The sequence below is a fragment of the Zalophus californianus genome, chromosome 8 (genome assembly GCF_009762305.2).
Source record: "Zalophus californianus isolate mZalCal1 chromosome 8, mZalCal1.pri.v2, whole genome shotgun sequence".
In the NCBI taxonomy this organism is placed as follows: Eukaryota; Metazoa; Chordata; class Mammalia; order Carnivora; family Otariidae; genus Zalophus; species Zalophus californianus.
This window is the reverse complement of record NC_045602.1, coordinates 118,756,648-118,776,308: the sequence shown is the minus strand read 5'-3', so window position 1 is coordinate 118,776,308 and position 19,661 is coordinate 118,756,648. Positions and strand designations below refer to the sequence as shown.

General features: G+C 53.6%; 1 protein-coding gene across 1 annotated transcript in view; it reads left to right on the top strand.

Annotated features, from left to right (window-relative positions):
• TGM2 (transglutaminase 2) overlaps positions 1-15,449 on the top strand; it is a 34,731-nt gene extending 19,282 nt beyond the window's left edge. The window contains exons 7-13 of the mRNA XM_027621608.1: positions 1,824-1,959; positions 2,631-2,734; positions 4,729-4,971; positions 6,549-6,821; positions 11,565-11,725; positions 12,781-12,917; positions 13,611-15,449. Of these exons, the coding sequence (XP_027477409.1) occupies positions 1,824-1,959; positions 2,631-2,734; positions 4,729-4,971; positions 6,549-6,821; positions 11,565-11,725; positions 12,781-12,917; positions 13,611-13,761 (1,205 nt within the window). The 3' untranslated portion in view covers positions 13,762-15,449. The remainder of the gene's footprint in view (positions 1-1,823; positions 1,960-2,630; positions 2,735-4,728; positions 4,972-6,548; positions 6,822-11,564; positions 11,726-12,780; positions 12,918-13,610) is intronic.
• Positions 15,450-19,661: the final 4,212 nt, after the last annotated feature.

The following is a 19,661-nucleotide window of genomic DNA, read 5'->3' as shown; positions in this document are numbered from 1 at the left end:
TTGCTCCTCCCCACGCCTGGTCTGTATCCTGAGGCCTGTCATGTCATGGGGCAAGGCCTGGGGTCGGGACACAGAGAATCTGCTGCCCGGGCCTCAGGGGGAGCCACCAGGCAGGAGGGGGAGGGTCAACACGGTCCTTCCTTCCCGCTCCCAGGGGCCCTCGTCCAGGGCCATCCTGGGACCTCTTACCCTGCTTGACAGTGGACCAAGGGCAACAGGACAAAGGTCCCTCACACACACACACACACACACACACACACACACACACGCACAGACACACACTCACGCACAGACGCACGCACACATGCACACACTCCACGCACCAACTCCAAGACTCAATCTCAATCAAAACTAAAAGGCAAAAGTCCCATTCAGTAGGGCTTTTCTCACTTTTTATTTTTTTTTAATTTTTATTTTTTTTAAAGATTTTTTATTTATTCGACAGAGAGAGACACAGCGAGAGAGGGAACACAAGCAGGGGGAGTGGGGGAGGGAGAAGCAGGCTTCCCGCAGAGCAAGGAGCCCGATGCGGGGCTCGATCCCAGGACCCTGGGATCATGACCTGAGCCGAAGGCAGACGCTTAACGACTGAGCCACCCAGGCGCCCCCTTTTCTCACTTTTTAAAAAAGATTTATTTATTTCCTTTATCCCACCCCAAGAGTATGTTACTTTCACAAAACACATAAAAAACTCATTAAAAAATGAGGGAGTGGAAAGGCACCCAAAACGCCGCCTGTCAGAAGCACCCCGCCATTCAGGCTCGAATCCCGCCCCGGGCCCCCCTCCCTCCTCAGAAGTCTGTAGGTGTCACCTGCTGTCCAGCTTCTTTGTCCCCCCCATCACTGTGACCCCTGTCCCTCCCCTGTCACTGTGACCTCTGTAAACTATGCTTTGGCGCGAGCACAGGGCCCTCCCCTTCCACGACGGTGCCCCAGCTCGACTGCGGGCCCTGCGTGTGTACCATGACCTTGTGCGGTAGAGGAGGAAACAAGGCCCAGAGAACTGGAGGGACTGGCCCCAGGCCACACAGCCCAAAGCAACTGGCATTGCATGGAAGGCCCCCCGGACCCTTGTTCCTTCTTCTGCCTGCTCCACTGTGTGCTCCTTGCCCTAATCTCTACCATTCCTGCCCTTCTTCCCTTTTCCCCTTCTTCCTCCTCCTCTTTCTGCTTCGTCCACCCCTTCATCCATTTGACAAAATTGTCTGTGCCAGGCCTGTGCTGGGCTCTGGGCACGTAAAGTAAGACAGATCACTCACTGCCCTCAGAGGACAAATTAAAGGATCCCTCACATGCCCGTCCATTGTGAAGGATGATGAATCCCCAATCTTGCTATGACTGCAAATGGTGGAGCAATCTAAACCTGGTGGGTGGCCTTCCAGGCTGAGGGAATAGCGTATGGCAATGCCCTGTGGCATTGTGCTGGAGGAGCAGCGAGTGTGGCTCAGGCAAAGTGTGCAGGAGATGGTCAGGGGCCAAACCATGTAGGGCCAGCGGCCATAGCCAGAGGTCTGGCCTTGACCTCAAGGGCCATGGGGAGCCATCGAAGGTTTAGCAGAGGAGTGTTGATGTCAGACTTGCATTTTGGGGGCTTCTTCTGTTAGCTGTGATGTGAGGAGGCAGAGTAGACATGGAGTGACCAGTGAGGTGGGCACCATCATCCAGGTAAGGGGATGGTGCCCACCCTCACCACCTGGATAATGGGTACAGTGCTGCCTGGGATACAGATGGGCATGTGGATGTGCAGAGCAGGGCAGATGTTTCCAGATCCTCAGCTCATCCCCTAATCCCTCTCTCCATCCTGTCCCCTCCCCCACCCCCAGTGCTGCGGTGCCTTGGCATCCCCACCCGAGTGGTGACCAACTTTAACTCGGCCCATGACCAGAACAGCAACCTGCTCATTGAGTATGTCTACAACAAATTTGGGGAGATCCAGAAGGACAAAAGCGAGATGATCTGGTAAGCTGGGGCCCGGGGTCAGGGGTAGACCCCACTGGGGAGGGTCCCCTGGAAGGGAAACCTAGGAAGACTTCTCAGAGGAGGTCACATTTGAATTGGGGTTAGAAGTTGAACAGTATTTGGACAAGGGGGAACAGGGCCTGGGGAGGGCTCTCCAGTTAGGGGCCCCAGCATGAGCAAAGGAGGGAAAGTCAACACACAAAGTCAACAATGCATGACAAGGTGTCAGGGGAATGATTTTTCAGGAGTCTGGAATGCCAGGTTAGAGGGTCTGGGCTTGACTCCAAAAGCAACGGGTTGTCACCAAAGGCTTCAAACTGGGAGAGGGACACCGATGACACTGGAGCAGATCAGAAGGGGAGAGATTGCAGGCGGGGGGCCAGGGTGTGGCCCAGGCAGGCCTGAAACGCGGCAGAGCCCCGGAGCTGGAAAAGAAGGGACAGCCAAGAAGCAAGGAGGTCCCATCAGCTGGACTCAAGGAGCCAGTGAAAAGGGGTGGGCTGTGGGAGAGGCACTGACAGTGACTCCCCAGGTAGGAGTGAGCACCTGGCTGGGGCCCAGGGGAGGAAGAGCATGGAGGAGTGTTGGGGACGCTCTGGGCTGAGCCTAGGACAGGCGAGTGTGGACTGCCCGCGGGAGGAGTGTGAGTCCTCACTTCATTTCTCCCACAGGAACTACCACTGCTGGGCCGAGTCATGGATGAGCAGGCCGGACCTGCAGCCTGGCTACGAGGGGTGGCAGGCCCTCGACCCCACACCCCAGGAGAAGAGTGAAGGTGGGTGGGCGTGGCCCCCTTCCCTAGACGGGGAAACTGAGGCTTGGTGAGAACTCCCCCACAGTCCCTCAGCCCGGAGAGGCAGAGCCAGGTTCTAACCCCAGTCTGGCTGACTCCAGAGACCACTGATTGGTCTGCACGAGTGTGGGGGGTCTTCACTCGTAGTGTACCATCCGCTTCTTTTATGATTTGAAAAGTAATTCACATGCATTGTGGAAAACAGCAAATATGGAAAAGCACAAAGAAAAAAATCAAACAGCATCTTTGTCCTCTCCCCCTCAAAAGAAATGTCATTAACATTCACACACAGCTTCCAGTAATTTCCTATTATATATTTGTTTGTAGGTGTGTGTGTGAGAGACAGAGAGCCAGAGACAGAGAGAGGGAGAAAGAGATAGAAAAAAGAGAAAGAGAAAAAGAGACAGAACACCAAGGCAAATTTGGGTGAAACCAAATGGATCCTTTCTCAGAATGATATTTTTATTTGTATTTATTTTTTTTATTTAAATTCAATCAGCCAACATATAGTACATCATTAGTTTTTGGCGTAGTGTTCAACGATTCATTAGTTGCGTATAACACCCAGTGCTCATCACATCATGTGCCCTCCTTAATGCCCATCACTCAGTTACCTCCATCCCCCCAAGAGAATAATATTTTTAAATGCATAGAATATATTACCTAGGGTAACAAAGAAAACCAATCGCACTGAAACATGGTTATCAAAATTTAAAAAAAATAACTATGATATAATAATATATGGTCTACAGAACAAGATCTAGTGGTAGAGATAGTAAGTTCCATAAAGTACTGGTACAGATGTGTTTAAGCGGTATTTCCAGTGATCTATGACAGCTATAAAGTGATACGTAAGTGTCTGTGTTCCTTATGAGTGAGAAGTCAGAAGTGCACCTAAGACTATCGTTTGTCTGCTTTCACAATCGAAGGAAGCGTTATCCAAACTCGGTGATGCAAAGATGTAATTTTTTTCCCCATCCAAGTCCACGGACCCCTGAATTCTATTTGCAGTGCTTTGGGGGTCTTTGGTCCCTGCGTTAAGATCTCCGGCTGCACGTGGCCTTTTGTCTGGGCCCTGTCACTTCTCCATACGTCCTTGGCATTTCTCTATACATAGTTTTCCATGATTTTAATTTTAAATGAATGTTACCGTGTTGCATCAAATGGATATACTGTAGTAAGCTACCCAGCCTCTAGCCCTCCACATTTAACTTTGTGACCAGTTTGAAGCAGTTGTGAACCCCAGTGAGAGAAACATCCAGCTCTCATGTTCATTCAGTCAACGTGCCACTCCCTGAGTACCTTGATGGGTGGGTGTGGCTCTCTGTGCGGGCAGGAAGCAGGACAGACGGACGCACTGCCTTCTACCGCATGGCTCCCTCCCTTCCTCGGGATGCCTGAGGATCCGCTTCTATTTTATATTTCAGACACTTACATAGCATTTAGTATACCCGAATCCTCATTAGGTGCATACGGATATCCCCACCACACAAAACAGGCTTAGAGAAGTTAAGTCGCTTCCCCAAGGTCACCCAGCTAATAAGAGGCCAGCTGTGATTTGAACCCCAGAAGCTGGACGGGCTCCAGAGTCTCCATTCTCAATTCTTACTCTCTGCTGCCTTCCTTCCCAGCAATGGAGTCCCCAAGTCAAAGGGCTGGATGGGCTTGAGATTCTTTGCAAAAGTGTGGTTGAAATGTGGAACGTGTGGGCGCCTGGGTGGCTCAGTTGGTTGGGCGACTGCCTTCGGCTCAGGTCATGATCCTGGGGTCCCGCAATCGAGTCCCGCATCGGGCTCCCTGCTCAGCGGGGAGTCTGCTTCTCCCTCTGACCCTCCCCCGCCATGCTCCTTTCCTCTCATTTTCTCTCTCTCAAATAAATAAATAAAATCTTTTTGAAAAAAAAGAAATGTGGAAGGTGTGAGAGGGTGCCACCCTCCCCTCAGTCCAGGCCCATGTCTCCTCTTACCCCCAACCAGGGACATACTGCTGTGGCCCAGTTCCAGTTCGTGCCATCAAGGAGGGTGACCTGAGCATCAAGTACGACGCTCCTTTTGTCTTTGCTGAGGTCAATGCCGATGTTGTGAACTGGATCCTGCAGGACGATGGGTCCCTGTGCAAGTCCACCAACAACTCCCAGACCGTGGGGATGAAGATCAGCACAAAGAGCGTGGGCCGTGATGAGCGGGAGGATATCACCCACAACTACAAGTACCCGGAGGGTAGGTGCCCGGCTCCCCAGAGTCTTTGCCCGCCCGTTTTACCAGCCAGCGGGCTCGTGTGTGTGTGTGCGCGTGCGCGTGTACGTGCGCACACGCGTGCATGCGTGTTTTCTTTGGCAGCCTGCATACAATAAGGACCTGTAGGTTACTCTCCATTTTACATCTTTTCTTAGAAAAAAGCACACTGGGAGACAGTAGTAGAGGAGTATTCACTTAAGAAAAGAATTCTGTATTCCACAAAGGGATTCCATGGGGTTTTTAAGCCTTGCCTTTTTGGCTGGTTTGACTTAAATACGACTGAAGGGATGCCAGTTATGTCAGAGACGCAGGCATCTGAACAGAAAGATTAATGATGTCTGTGTTGTTTTGTAACAGTATTTGTCGTAATGGCACCTCCAACCGAAGATGGGCTATCCCACCTCCCCCTTTTTCTTGTAATTGCAATGTGTTTGGACTAGAACAGCTTGAAAGTCCAGAGGGGCGGGTCCTGTAAAAGAGATTCCAGGAACACTGTAGTGTTTATTTGTGCAGTATTTCACACACAGCTGGGGAGGTGAGCGTGAAGATGGATGGGGAAGGAGGAGAGAAACGGGGCAAGAGCAACTTAGTAAGGGAGCTGCAATCCAATACAAAGGCAAAGCCGCTCTCCACATCTCGTGTTAAATCCGGAGAGGGAAGAAAGGACACAGCCTATTTTTTTAAATTGTTTTGGAGCACAACCAGCAGCCAATTCAATACAGTAGATGTTTTCTAAGCATCCGGGAGCCCAGGGGGGCTCGCTTAGGTGCCTAAGGAGACATCACTCCTGCCTTCATCTGACTCCCGCTGACTTAGCGGCGCTGTCCCAGGGTTTGGGGAACAAGCAGCCATACTCCAGCTGGAAGGGAGACAACAGAAGGCAGAGGTGCTTCCCCTGGTCTCTGAAAGGTCTAGAGCTGATGGTTTGATGGGAGACATAGATATGCACCCAGCAACACCGGGGAAGAAATAAAAAGGAGCAGAGGAGAGAGGTAGATGGGACACAGAAGTGGGGAGCTTCACCGGTAGGGCAGGAGGAGGAAAAGATTTCAGGGAGAAGTAATCCCTGGGCGAACACTGGGAGGTGAGAAAGTTTGCATCGTCCTATTGGTGTTTCCCATCCCCCAAGCACTGTTAGAGGCTTTGGGTATGACAGAGATAAGTAAAATACAGTCTTAGGCTTTGAGCGGCTTAAGAGGGTTAAGTACATAAACAGAAAACAACTTGGTTAAGTGAAAAGCATGATAGGCAATAGGCACAGGTGAAACTCAAGAAGACATGGTGACTCATTTATCCTGGGGCAGGAGTGGTCAGAGAAGGCTTCCTGGAGGAGGGGGTGTCATTTGGGGCTGGGTCTTGAGGGATGTATGGGAGTTTACTTGTGGAAAGTAAATAAAATATTCTTCCGTCCTCCTGGCACAGCAGGGTAGACAAGGGGCTCCTCCAGGGCTGCTCTGAGTCACCAGGACTCTGAAAAGCCAGCTCACCCTGCCCCAGCCTTGTTGTCCTTGGTCCCTATTTCGAGGGCCATAGTGGAGCTTTCTTCCCCATCCTCACAGGGTCCCTGGAGGAGAGAGAAGCCTTCAAAAGGGCCAACCACCTGAACAAGCTGACTGAAAAAGTGGAGACGGGGGTGGCCATGCGGATCCGCGTGGGCCAGAGCATGAACATGGGCAGTGACTTTGACGTCTTCGCCTACATCACCAACAACACAGCCAAGAGCCACACCTGCCGTCTCCTGCTGCATGCCCGCACCGTCAGCTACAACGGGGTCCTGGGGCCTGAGTGTGGCATCAAGGACCTGCTCAATCTTTCCCTGGAGCCCTTGTCCGGTGAGGCCCTGCGTTCCTGGGGCAGTTACTGACCACCAAGCAATGATGCGCTAGGTAGTGACCTCAGCACTTGGCAGGTGCAGTGGACCTTGCAGATGTTTCTGTGGCACGTCCTCTGGGTCAGGCCCCGCCCACGTCCTTTATAACGAGCAACCCATTTAATTCTTATAACAAAAGTGGGAGGTGGATTCTTTTATTGCCCCATTCTCCCCATGAGAAGACTGAGCACAGAGAGGTTAAGGAACTTTCCCAAGGCCTCACAGTTAGGAAGGGACAGGACTGAGACTGGAACCTCTACCCTTAGCAACTATACTGCTTTGGTCCATGTCACCTTCATGGGACCTCAGGTTACTTCCCTGGATGCGGTACTGCCTGCTCTCAGCTCTTTCCTTCCCTCCGGCTCCCCCCACGGCCCCTGCGAGAACCTCTCCTGTCCCTCGGGAGGTTCTCAGCCTCAGAGAGAAGGGGTTCTAGAACTTTCTGCCATGCGGGAGCTGTTCTGCGTCTGCGCTATCCAGACGCTGGCGGCCAGCTCCATGTGGCCGGTAAGCACTTGAGACGAACTGAGTGCAACTGTGGAACTCGAGTTTTAATTCCACTTCAAGTTAACCAGCCGCCTGTGGCCAGAAGCTGCCCTATTGGGCAGTGTAGCTCTGGGAGCAGGAAGAGGAGAACGGCCCAGCCCCCGGGGAGGAAGTGTTTTCCTCCCGGCCTGAACTTCTCTTCCGCCCTGGCCTCCCTGTGAGGCAGATCCCCTGCCCTGTTCTGGGGCAAAATAATGTAAAGAGCCGACCCAGTCGGCAGCCCCCGGACAGAGCCTCTGTCGCTCAAGGCTCCTGGTCAGAAACCCGCACACAGGCCTCCTGGGTCTCTTTCCCTGCCTGGCTTGGTCGCTGCACCCGATTATCTTCCTAAACACAAGCCTGAGGCCCTGGGAGGGGTTGTGGCCACTCAGGTCACTTAGTGAGGCAGCATAGAGCCTGGTGTCCTGCCCCCCAGCCACCTGATCCTGGTTTGTGCTTTGGCAGCCTTCAGGCCTGAGGAGGCAAAGGGGTCTTGGTGGCGGGGTCTTCTGATCGTCCCCTGAGGGGCAGCGTGAACGCTTTTCATCCTGGGGCCTCAGTGAGGAGGGTCCCACTTGCTGGGTCACCTGGGCAAACGGCTGCCTCCCTGAACCTCAGTGTCCCCATGAGGCCCGTGTCAGTCATGACCCTGCCGCGGAGGACTGTCCGGTGGGGCGGGGGGTGGGGGGGGGGGGAGGCCGTGCACAGAGTAGGTGCTCCATACCCGGGAGCCGGCATGCTCACATGCGGAGCTGGTGGAGAGGCCCAGGGCGCGGAGAGCTCTGTGTTTATGGAGTCTGTTTGCCCTCGCCTGGCCCCCTACTCTTGCCTGTCAGACGCATGTTTCCTCCCCTTCATTACCTCTGCCTCTGCCCTTGGCCCCCAGTGGTCCGGCGTGAGGGCCACGGCCTTGGAGTTCCTCAGAAGGCCTGTCTGTGTTTCAGGCCTGGAGTCCGTGGTAGCGACAGTGCCACCTCCTGGTTTCTCTATCTCGGGCCCACCACGGGCACTCCTGGGGCCGCATACCCAGAGCAGACTGCCTAGCAGGGTCCCTGAGCAGGGGGAAGCCCTCAGGGGCAAAGCCAGTGGCACCAGGACAGGCCCCAACACTTCGGGCTGCTAGAACATGTGTTCTGAGGTCAGCCAGGCCTGGCTTTGCCTCTGGCCTCCCCCACCTTCTAAATGTACAAACCTGGGTGGGATGAACTTGCTCTCGGAGCCTCGAATCACCCCCATCATTCAATGGGGCAACAGCACACCGTGCTGATGGGCCGCTGGAAGGACTGGAGGAGACCGTGCGCTCAGGAAATATCTGGAAAGTATAAAATGGGGCCTGATCATGGGAAGGCAGAGAAGCCCTGAGGGTCTGTCCTGAACACCTACTGTGCCAGACGGCGGTCTCGGTGCTGGGCCCAGTGGCTCCTGAGCCCCTCCCAACCCCGATGGCTTTCGAAGGACCCAGCTGTCACCTCTGCATCCCGGCCCCGGGGGACCTCGGCAGGGGTCCATCCCTACGGGTATGTTTCGTGGCCAGCATACCCAAGTTCTAGTTCCTAACCATTCTGACGATGGGTTGTGGGCCCCTGGGGATTTGTCTTCTCCGTTCCAGGCCTCAGGTTCCCCACTTGTAGGAAGGCTGTTTGATTTTGAAGAGCCCACCAGCCCCGGGGTGTGACTGTGCACCAGCAGGTTCTTCTCATGTTCGGAACCGCTTCAAAGGGAGGAACTGTCTTTCCTGGAATGTGAGGCATTAGGTGAACTCCAGCCCGGGGCCAACGATGCCAGAAGAACTTCCTTCCTGTTGAGTCACGCTTTGCTACCCAGTTACCATCTGGGCCCTTGGAGCATTGTTCCGCCAAGGCTCAGCCAAGCCTGTCGGTGTTTCCCATCATCCCGGGGATGTGTTCACGGCAGAGCGCTCCCTCCTGCCTCGGAGACCCGTGAGGGGCGCAGCCTGCAGGGAGAGGGCGGAGGAGGGCAGAGGTCCTGTGTGTTGCCCTCGGGCTGCAAGGTGGGGCTAGTCTAGGATGCTCGGTCAGGCCTCCAGTGCCAAGCTCGGCCTCAGATAGATGCTTTCACCACCCCGCCCCCCACCAAGACCCCAGACTTTGGCTGGCTTGCTTGTTATTCTTTGGTGATAAGATCTGGGGAATTTCCAGAATGTGCGAATAGGAAACCGGGCCTAGGACAGAGAGCCATCCCCTTGCACTGCTTCTCTCCCTTCCCCTTCCTGCCCCAACCTGTGCTCTCTCTCCTCCCCTCACCCCTCCAGGTGGGTCACTGGGAGTGCGGCCACTGTGCCTCTGCGGCCACGCCCAGAGCACTTTCTAGAACAGGGCTAGTCATCTAAGGAACGACTGAGACTGGCTGTACATGTTTTCCTCTCTCAGCCAAGGCCATGATCCTTCCATGGACCAAGGTTCTCAAAGGTTCGGCCCCACCCTGGCTTCAGCCTTCTGGAAAAGTCAACAGTTGGGGCCACATCCTCTAAGCTCCTGGAGGGCAGTGTTATCCCTTCCCGTGTAGCTGGCCGGTTTCCACTCGGTTCCACCAGGCCCTGACCAGGGGATTTTCACTCCTTTCTGTCTTTTTTGGCAGAAGGTTGGGTTTTCTTCCCACACGTCGTCTGCTCAGAGGTTGGGGCAGATCCATCCCGGGAACGAACAGCTGGGGCGTGGGGCAGGCCGGGGCTTAGACCTTGACCTGAAGCGAGAAGGTGGCTGTCCGTCAGGCCCCCACCATCTTTTTTTTTTTTTTTTAAGATTTTATTTATTTATTTGACAGAGAAAGACACAGCGAGAGCAGGAACACAAGCAGGGGGAGCGGGAGAGGGAGAAGCAGGCTTCCCGCGGAGCAGGGAGCCCGGTGCGGGGCTCAATCCCAGGACCCTGGGATCATGACCTGAGCCGAAGGCAGACGCTTAACGACTGAGCCACCCAGGCGCCCAGGCCCCCACCGTCTTTCAGACGGACGCCGTGAGGAGAATCTCAGTGGCGCTTGCAGGCTCAGCACCCCTACCCCTCACCGATCGCCTGCCTCAGCGCAGAGCCCTCAGCAGACAAGAATATCTAGCTGGAACTGAACGAGCATGACTTGGCTTATATTTATTTTTGCCAGTTACCTTCTATTTATAGTAAATGAGACTGGTTTGCCGCAAATAAGGAAAAGCGTCCACAGGCAAAAAAGGTTAAAAAGTATAAGGCGAGTGGACTGAGAGCAAAACAATGAGCAAATAATGAGGTTATCCTCAGATGTGTGCAAATTCCGGCGAGTGGCTGGAGCCTGGTAGAGGAGTGAGGGCACAGATGGCAGGAAAAGAGGCGGCCATGTCTCCCATCATGGCCCGGGGTTGGCTGGGCTCCACTGAGCCCCAACACCAGCCCTCCAGCGCTCCCATTTGAGGGGAGGTCCAAGGAGCCTTCCAGAAGGGGTTTGCCCAAGGCTCTCTGAGACTGAGTGGACGAGCACTTCGCAGCCAAGCCTGCAGATTCTCAGGCCTGTGCTCTTTGCTCTTCTTTCCTGCCTCCTGCAAGCTGACCCCTAGTGTCCTTGGGCCTCAGTGTTGTCAGAAAAACGGGGCTAGAAACCCCACTTTGCTTCTCCGCGGTGGAAGGGGTTGGCTCTTCTCATCCCCTCCTCACTGTGTGGCTTTTGCTCTGAAGTGTCCTCTGGTCTTAGCTCCTCCCAGCAGGTGCCAGATGTCCCAGGGAACAGAAGAGAAACTGAGAGGAGAGGTCACCTTCCCAGGGTCACACAGCCAGTCAGTGGCCATGCTGCACCAGGTCTCCTGATCTGAGCACTTACTGGTGGAAGTATTTCTTCATCTGTAAAATGGGTACAATCCCACCAGCTTCATGTGGGGGAATTAAGGTCCTGAGAAGTGGAGTGACTTGCCCAGCATCACCAGCTGGCTAAGGGCAAAGAGGCAAGATCAGAACCCAGGCCTGTTGGAGCTCCAACACTTCCCCGACCAGCTGTCCCGCCTCCCCTCCCAGCTCCTTCCTGGGGACCCCCGAGCCAGGGCAGATGGGGGAAAAGGCCTGGGATCTGCCTATTCGTTCACTAGCTATGTGACCTCAAGCACATTCTTTCCCCTCTCTGTGCCTCGTGGAGATGCCATGGGAGAGATGGGGGCCGTAAATCAGCTATCATGAGTGTTCTTCCCTCTCCTTTCCTGCAGAGAAGAGCATTCCACTTCGAATCCTCTATGAGAAGTACTGTGAGTGTCTGACCGAGTCAAACCTCATCAAGGTGTGGGGCCTCCTCATGGAGCCGGATGCCAACAGCTACCTGTTGGCCGAGAGGGACATCTATCTGGAGAATCCAGAAATCAAGATCCGGGTACGGGATGGGCTGGGCAGGGTATGGGGCTGGGGGCGGGGTCCCAGGACAGCTCCCCCCACCCCACATGCACATACCAGCAGCCCTGCCACCTCCAGATCTTTGATGCCCCAGGGTTCTTCAAATCCTAACTTCATCAAAGGAAAGCATCATGAAGCTGAAAGAATTTGGGACTCCTACCTCTAGGAATGAATCCTAGAATCCCAGAGTGGTGGTGGGGTGGTGGAAATTAGGGATCTCAGAATCATGGACCCTTGAAAGCTAAGGTGAGATCCCCAGGCCCTGGGGCCCTAGTGGGGCAGGGAGAGGCAGAGGGTTTAAGGGCACAGACTCTGCAGTCTGACTCCCTGGGTTTGTGCATGGGTGGCCCTGGGCAGGTCACTTTGCCCCTCTGGACCTCGGTTTATTTGTCTGCGAGGTGGAGTTAATACTAGCACCTAGGTGTGTTGTACGAATTAAATGTGCATCCCAGGAAATGCATTATAAGGGCTCATAAGGGCTGACTATTCTTATCACCATCATCGTCGGCATCATAGTGATTCGCCTGGAGGAGCCACAGCCCCAGAATCCCAAATGCTGCAGTTACAAATAAGTGGTAAAGGGCAAGAGGGGCGGGAGCGAGCATTGCATGCCACACACTCCGCTAGGAGCGTGCACATATTAGCTCAATTAATCCTCAGGACAGCCCTGCAGCCAGGCATTTCTCTCCTAAGAAGAAACCAAGGCTCAGAGGGGGTAGTTACTTTCCCAAGGTCACACAGTGAGGAAGGGGTAGAGATCAGCCTGGCCCCAAAGCCTGTGATCTTTCCATCCAGGCCCTAGAACAAGGGAGGCACTTTCTACATCCCCCGAGTCACGTGGAGCCTCACTGCAGGTCCGTGAACGTCCGTGTTTTCTAGATGAGGAAACAGGCACAGAGGTGGGGAGCGATTGTGCCAGAGCGGGGCCAAATCGCAGCAAATACAGAGATGGCCCCGCCAGGCCCCTGACTGCCCTTGAGGGTCTCTAGGCTCCTCTCCCTCAGGCCTGCGCCTGACATCTGTCCCGTCTTCCAGATCCTGGGAGAGCCCAAGCAGAACCGCAAGCTGATGGCTGAGGCGTCCCTGCGGAACCCCCTCCCCACGCCCCTGTTAGGCTGCACCTTCACCATGGAGGGCGCCGGCCTGATGGAGGAGCAGAAGATCATGGACGTGTAAGTGCCGGTCACTCCAGCTGGTGGGCCTGGGAGCACAGGGCAGGTGCTGGTGGAGGGAGGGGCTGCCTGCAGGCACCAAACCCTGGCCAGTAACTCCCTCCTCTCATCTCTCACACACCCACCCACACACCTGCCTTAATACACCATGTGACCCTTCCCCAGCCCCTTAGGCACAGTTCCCACCCTCGCATCCTCCCTGAGCACCCGTACCACTCTAGCTGCATTCTGTGCCCGTGTCCTCCCAAACCTGAACAGTTAACACATTCAGTCGCTAAGCACCCGCCTCTAGGGCCTCATGTAAACACAAGCATCCACATCTGGAATGTGTGAGAGTGTACACGTGTGGGTGTGTCCTCATAGATACCTATCTACATACACAAATACAAACATCGATCCTTTTTTTACTTTTTTATTGTATGGTAACTTACATACGGTAAATAACACAAGTCCTGTATGTACAGCTCAGTGCATTTTCACACATGGAGTCCCCTGAATGCTCCCACTCTTACCCCAAAGCACAGCGTCCACTTCTGTGCACACGCACACACACGCGGGCCCCTCTGCACGTGGGAGAGCAGGTTGCTTAGGCTCTTGGAGAGCGGTGAGTGGGCCCATTTTGTTCTTGTTGCATGAAGTTGAGGCTCTGTGCTAAGTCCCCAGTAGTCACACGTCATCCTGGCCTCTCCACAGCCCGGACCCCGTGGCGGCGGGGGAGGAGGTCAAGGTGAGAGTGGATCTGCTGCCATGCCACGTGGGCCGCCATAAGCTGGTGGTGAACTTCGAGAGTGACAAGCTGAAGGCCGTGAAAGGCTTCAGGAACATCATCATCGGTCCCGCCTAAGGACCATGTGCCCAGCCCCGCCTCAGCCAGCTAAGAGCCCCTAACTTGACCCCAATTTTTGTTCCAAGCTAATGCACCAATTGCCCCTTCTTTGGCCCCAGACCTCAGAGCTTGTGGGGGTTCTTTGGAATGGAATGTATTCCTGGCTTATCTTGTGCCTCTGAGCTTGGATCCCCATCTCCCTTTAACTGTGAAGAATGTTCTGTGCTTCCCCATTAGGAGCACTGCCCTTGGCTGACTGGGTCTGGGGTGGGGGAGGAGGGACCCATGCCTCCCTTTACAACCCGGATGCCACTGGAAACCGCTGACCGCCCACCATATTGTTTGGTTTACTCCAGAGCCCTTTGGAACCAGCAAAGGGAGACAGTGTGCCCATTGACCAGATCCCAGGCAATACACAGGCCCCAGGAGCCCTTGGGAGAACCAGAGCAGGTGCAGGTGGAGTCCCAGGAAAGGCCAGACCCGAGGTCCCCTCACATCCCAGCAGCCCTGGCCCAACCTTCCCCACCACCACCATTGTGAGGCACCTACGATGTGCCGGGCACTTCCTGTGCTTGCTAGTGCTCACATGGCTACTGACCCATTTAAGTCACCATGGGAAATTGCAGAGTAGGAGCTGCTTTCTTGGTGAAGACACTGGGGCTTGGAGGAGGGAGAGGCAGCTCACTCTGCACCAGCAGGCTATTTGCAAGGCTGGGTAGTAGGAAGGCACTGGAACACAACCCAGGACTTCTGACTCTGAGTCCAGTTCCCCATTCATGGCACCAGCCCTGACCTGAGAATATTAAAGAGGCCATTTGGGACCTGAGCAGAAATGATACAGTTGGGGTAAGGTGGGGAGGAGGTTGGAGGGGTCAGAGCCCTGGGTTTGAGCCCCAAGTCCGATCAGCCACTGCTTTCCTCTCTCTGGGTCTCGGGTTCCTCATTGGGCAATGGAGTATTGACCCAGCTCATGAGCAAGGCCCTCTCAGCTCTGCTCTTCCAATGCTTATAAGACCCAGCCTTGCAAATGACAGCAAGTCCTCCTCCCTAGCTCCACAGAGCCTGAGGCCACAGGCCTAGATGTTTCTGAGTGTGAAACCCTGACCATGACCAAACCTTCCCACCCCTAGCCCTGTCTGGGTCCCCTGCCTGTGCCCAGGCACCTTCCTTCAGACCACAATTTTGGGGAAGAAAGCTCCAGAGGCCCCTGTCCTACCCATGAACCCGCCCACTGCAATGCCTAGACTTCACGAGAGACTTAGCTGCCTGTGTTGGTCACTAACCAACAAAGTTAGCGCCTCAGCCACCCCCTTTCTGCAGGGCTAGGGCCCAGGAACACAGCCCTCGCCCTAAGCTCCGAGGGCCCATGGGCTGTCATCTCTGACTCTATCTCCCACTCTCTCCATGTGACTGGGCTGAAAGAGGGATGAAGGAGAATGCTCTATCCGGGGTGGGGTCACAGCCTCCAGGGCCCCCAAAATCTCAGAGGGGGACTTGGAGAAAGTCATTCTGATGCACGTAGAACTTTCTGATTTGCACAGGGAAGGATCACAAAATAAGCCCACATGTATATGTTCTTCCAAAGGTTGCAGTGATTCTCTATGGTTCTATAAACGTTTTTGGATTCCAAGCAGGAAGTAGATGTGCTTTTGAGCCACAAAGCATGAGCACCGAAATAAAAGCGTTTGCTTTGCACGTTCAAACAAGGTCTGGTCTGGCTGGTCCTTTTTCTGCTTTTGAGGAGGGTGGGTAGGTAGGTGAACTCACCCACATTGGGACCAGCCACCTCCTCCTGCCCAAGAGTCTTTCCCCAGCCTCAGCCCCCCACCCCCCAGGTCGAAACTTGACTGGCATTTAAGCTTCTACCCAGTCCAGCTCCATCTCTAGCCTCTTCCTCCAACAAATCATGTTTGGGCCACAGTAAATTTCCTGACTCCCTCAAATGCCCTGGGCACCTGTCAACCTCTTAGCTTTTGCATGGGTAGTTCCCTGAGCATGGAGTGCTCTTCCTCTTCCTTATCCATCTAGCAAACTCCTACTCATCCTATAATGCTTAACACCAAAGTCACTTCTTCTGTGAAGCCTTCCTAGATTTCTTCTCAGCCCCCCGCCCCGAGCCCTGGAACATGGACCAACTCAAACATTTATCACCATGAATTTTAGTTCCATGTTGCTGTATCTGTCTCCCTTCCTATCCTATCTGAAGTCCCCAAAAACTTCCTATCTGAAGTCTGTCTCTTAAATAGACTCCAATAAATGCTGAATTGATAAACCAATGTGTTTCAGCTCAGCTCCCGTAAGACCAGGGCTGTCCAAGAGAGAGAGCTTGGGAGCCACAAATGCAAAGCTATAGTAACTTAAATTTTTCCAGTGGCCACGTTAAAAAGAGTAAAAAGAAACAGGTAAAATACGTCTTAATAACGTATTTTATCTAACCTAGGATGTGTGAAATATTATGTCAACATGTAATCAATATAAACAGTGAGATCTTTTACATTCTTTTCATACTAAGTGCATGAAACACGGCCTTTGTTTTACACCCACAGTCCATCTCGATTCGGACTAGTCGCGTTTCAAGTTCTCCACAGCCACAGCTGGCTTCTAGACTGGGATTGTAAAAGTAGGGGAACTTGGTCATTCACCTCATTCCCCACTGACCAGCCACCAGTAAATGTTTGTTGATTGAATAAACAATGGAGGACAGTCTCTGCCCTGGGGGAACTCCTGTTGAAACACACGACACGCACCTAAGAAAATAAATCAAAATGAAAACATGACATCACATTTTCTGGGTACTGAATCCTTCTGTCCCCTGAAAACTACAGCTTGTCCTGGCCTACGTGGCCTGAGCAGTTTATCAGTTAGTGACCGGCTGGAAAACAGAAACCTCTGGGCCATTTCAGGCTGACTGGATGAGGGACATGGGTTCCAAAGGCATCCGACGTGCAGGAAGAGTAGAAGGGAGATGGAAGGTGACAAGGCAGCTGCCATCCAGGATAGTCGGGAGCCCCCAGCCGAGCCGGCACTCACCACCTGCCTGCTGGAGCCAACAGAGCCGCCCGGAATGTCTGAGGTCCGCCCAAGTGGGCCGGCCCGGCCGCGGCACGAGCTGGAGGTGGGCAGGCATCTCTCCTCCTCCTGCTTTCTCTCCACTGGCAGAGCCTAACCAGAAACGAGCTGGCAAGGGGCCCTGGAAAATATCATTTTCAGCCTTCCAGCCCCCCTGAAAAACAGATGGCTAAGCAAGGGTGGGGCGTGGGGATGGAATTGAGTAGCTGATGCCTATCGCTGTTCCCTCTGCTAAGCTTTGCCGTCATCTCTACCTAAGGAACTCTTAATCAGCCTTCAAGACCCTGCTCCAAGGAGGCCTCCTCTGGGAGGCCTTCCTGGACTGCGGCCAATGGCTTCAACCTCTGGTTCTCCTGGGTCTATCATAGGTAGCATTTGCTCCACTCAGCAGCCTGGATTAGGAACAGCTGTTTGTGTGCCTGGCCGGGGCTCTGGAGCACCCCAAGAGCAGAGTCAGCGCACACACCCTGCAAGGGGGTCACCAGGTGGACTCAGGACTGCTGACTTTGCCTCCAGGCCTGACTACCTCCCCTCTAAAACGCAAGGGCAAGGCTGCTTCAGCAAAGTCGGCCGATGCTCAGCAGATTCAGAGGCCTCTCCTGACCAGCCCCCATGCCTGTCCCACCCCTGGGAGCCTACTAGCCAGGAACCCAGGAAGGAGAAAGGCCCTGCTGCTCCTATTGGCCCATTTTACAGACAAAGAAAAGGAGCCTGAGCTCCTGCTCCCAGAACCAGGGGAGGGCTGAGTCTAGGTCCCTACATTGCAGGGCTATGCCCTGCTCCAAGACGGCTCAGAGCCCTGGGCTCAAAGGCCTGGGTGCAGGAGCCAAACAGACCGAGGATCAAAGCCTGGCTCTGCCACAGATTCACAGTGTGGCTTCAGGCAGGTTCTCAACCTGTCTGTACCTCCGCTTTCTTATCCGTTGAATGGGGATGATATGGTGTCTCCTTCCATGACCAGTATGCAGGCTCAAAACAATGACACACATAAACTAGTTGGCTCTTACATGTTATAATCCTAAGAGCCAACTTCACGTCAGGAAGCTTTCTGTGCATTGAGCTCTTTCCTCCTCAGACAACCCTAACAGGTTGTTGCCCCCATTTTACAGATTCTATAGTCACAGAGCTGGGACTGGCACCCAGGCAGCCTGCCCTCCCCAGCACACAGCCTAGCCCAGGGGAGGTCTGATTTCCACCCGAACCCTCCCTTCCCATGGTACTCCAGGACGGGTGGCGCAGCCTACTCCACACAAGCTCTGTACAGGCCTCAGTGGGGATCTGATTGGGTCCATCTCCCCACCCCTAAAAGTCCCTCTCCTCTCCAGCTGCTCTTGCTTTCCTAGGATGCCTGCCAGCTCACCCCTCAGCCTCAAGCCAAGCCTAGAATAACAGAATATTGACAAGAGTCCAAAAGGGAGGGGCCTCAGGAAGAGGGCCAGGTGGCAGCCTCCTAGAAGCACATGCACCTTGGGGCCAGGACTGGGTCAGCACATACCCCGTCCTGGCTTCCCCACTTCCCTCCTACACAGACCTGGGCCGATGCCCAGACACACACGCTCCGGAAAGTGTGAGACCCGGTGTTCTGTTTCAAGAAGAAAAGCCCAAAGAGACCCATTAAAAGCAGAGGCAGTGAAAACAATCATCGTTGTTTTCAATCATTTGCACGGCCTCGAATACAGGGGAGCCATGATGACACACAACAATACAATGAATCTCACGGACCTAACGCTGACCAAAAGAAGCAAACACAAAAGACCGTGAACTACGGAACTGCCCCCATAGGAAGTTCACGAACGGGCAGAACTCATCTGTGTTCTCCCTGGCAGGGAAGACGGGGCTAGAGCGCAAGGGGCCTGGGGGGATGGGAACGGGTTTCGATTTCCTTCATCTGGGTGCTCAGTACCCGGTACATTCAGCTACGCACAATGGTGCTCTTTTTGCTTGTAGGGCTTACCGCAATAAAAGTTCAAAAGATAGAGTAGTCCTAGATTCTAAAATTAAGTTCCAAAGGGGATGGAGAAAAGGGACTTAGCTTCTAGAGTTCTCTCTTCTTCTTCTTCTTCTTCTTCTTCTTCTTCTTCTTCTTCTTCTTCTTCTTCTTCGTCTTCTTCTTCATCTTCTTCTTCGTCTTCTTCTTCTTCTTCTTCTTCGTCTTCTTCTTCTTCTTCTTCTTCTTCCTCTAGGAGATGGGATACCGGGAGGTATTCCTCCCAGGGCTATCTTGAAGCTTAAGCAAGATGCTTCTTGTGTAAATACAAGGGATTTTGTGTGTCTCTTCTGCTATGAACAGTGCATGGCACATCAGCCACCAATGAATGTAATGAATGAATGGACGCAAACTGTGTTTTTATGATCTCAGTTAACCCTCAGAAGGGACCACAGAGATTACTATCCCATTTCCCAGATGGGAAGACTAAGGTTCAGAGACGTAACACAGCCCACCTGGTGACCTAGCTGGTTGACTGATGGCAGAGAGCAGGAGTTAGAATCCAGCTGACTCTCCCATGCAGAAGACTCTGCAAAGTGGAAGGGAGGACTAGGTTCCCAGACCCTGGGCAGAGCAAGTGGCAAACCTTTCCACCATCAGCACCCTGAAGGTCTGAGAAAGCCAGAGCCAGGAACCTGGGCTCACAAACATAGTTACCATAGGACCTAGCAATTCCACTCCTAGGTATATACCTAAGAGAACTGAAAACATGCCCACCCAACAAGCTCTACATGAATGTTTACAGCAGCATTATTCACAATAGCCAAAAAGTGGAAACAACCCAAGTGTCCATCAACTGATCACTGGATAAATAAAATGTGGTACACCCATACAATGGACTATTACTCAGCCATCAAAAGAA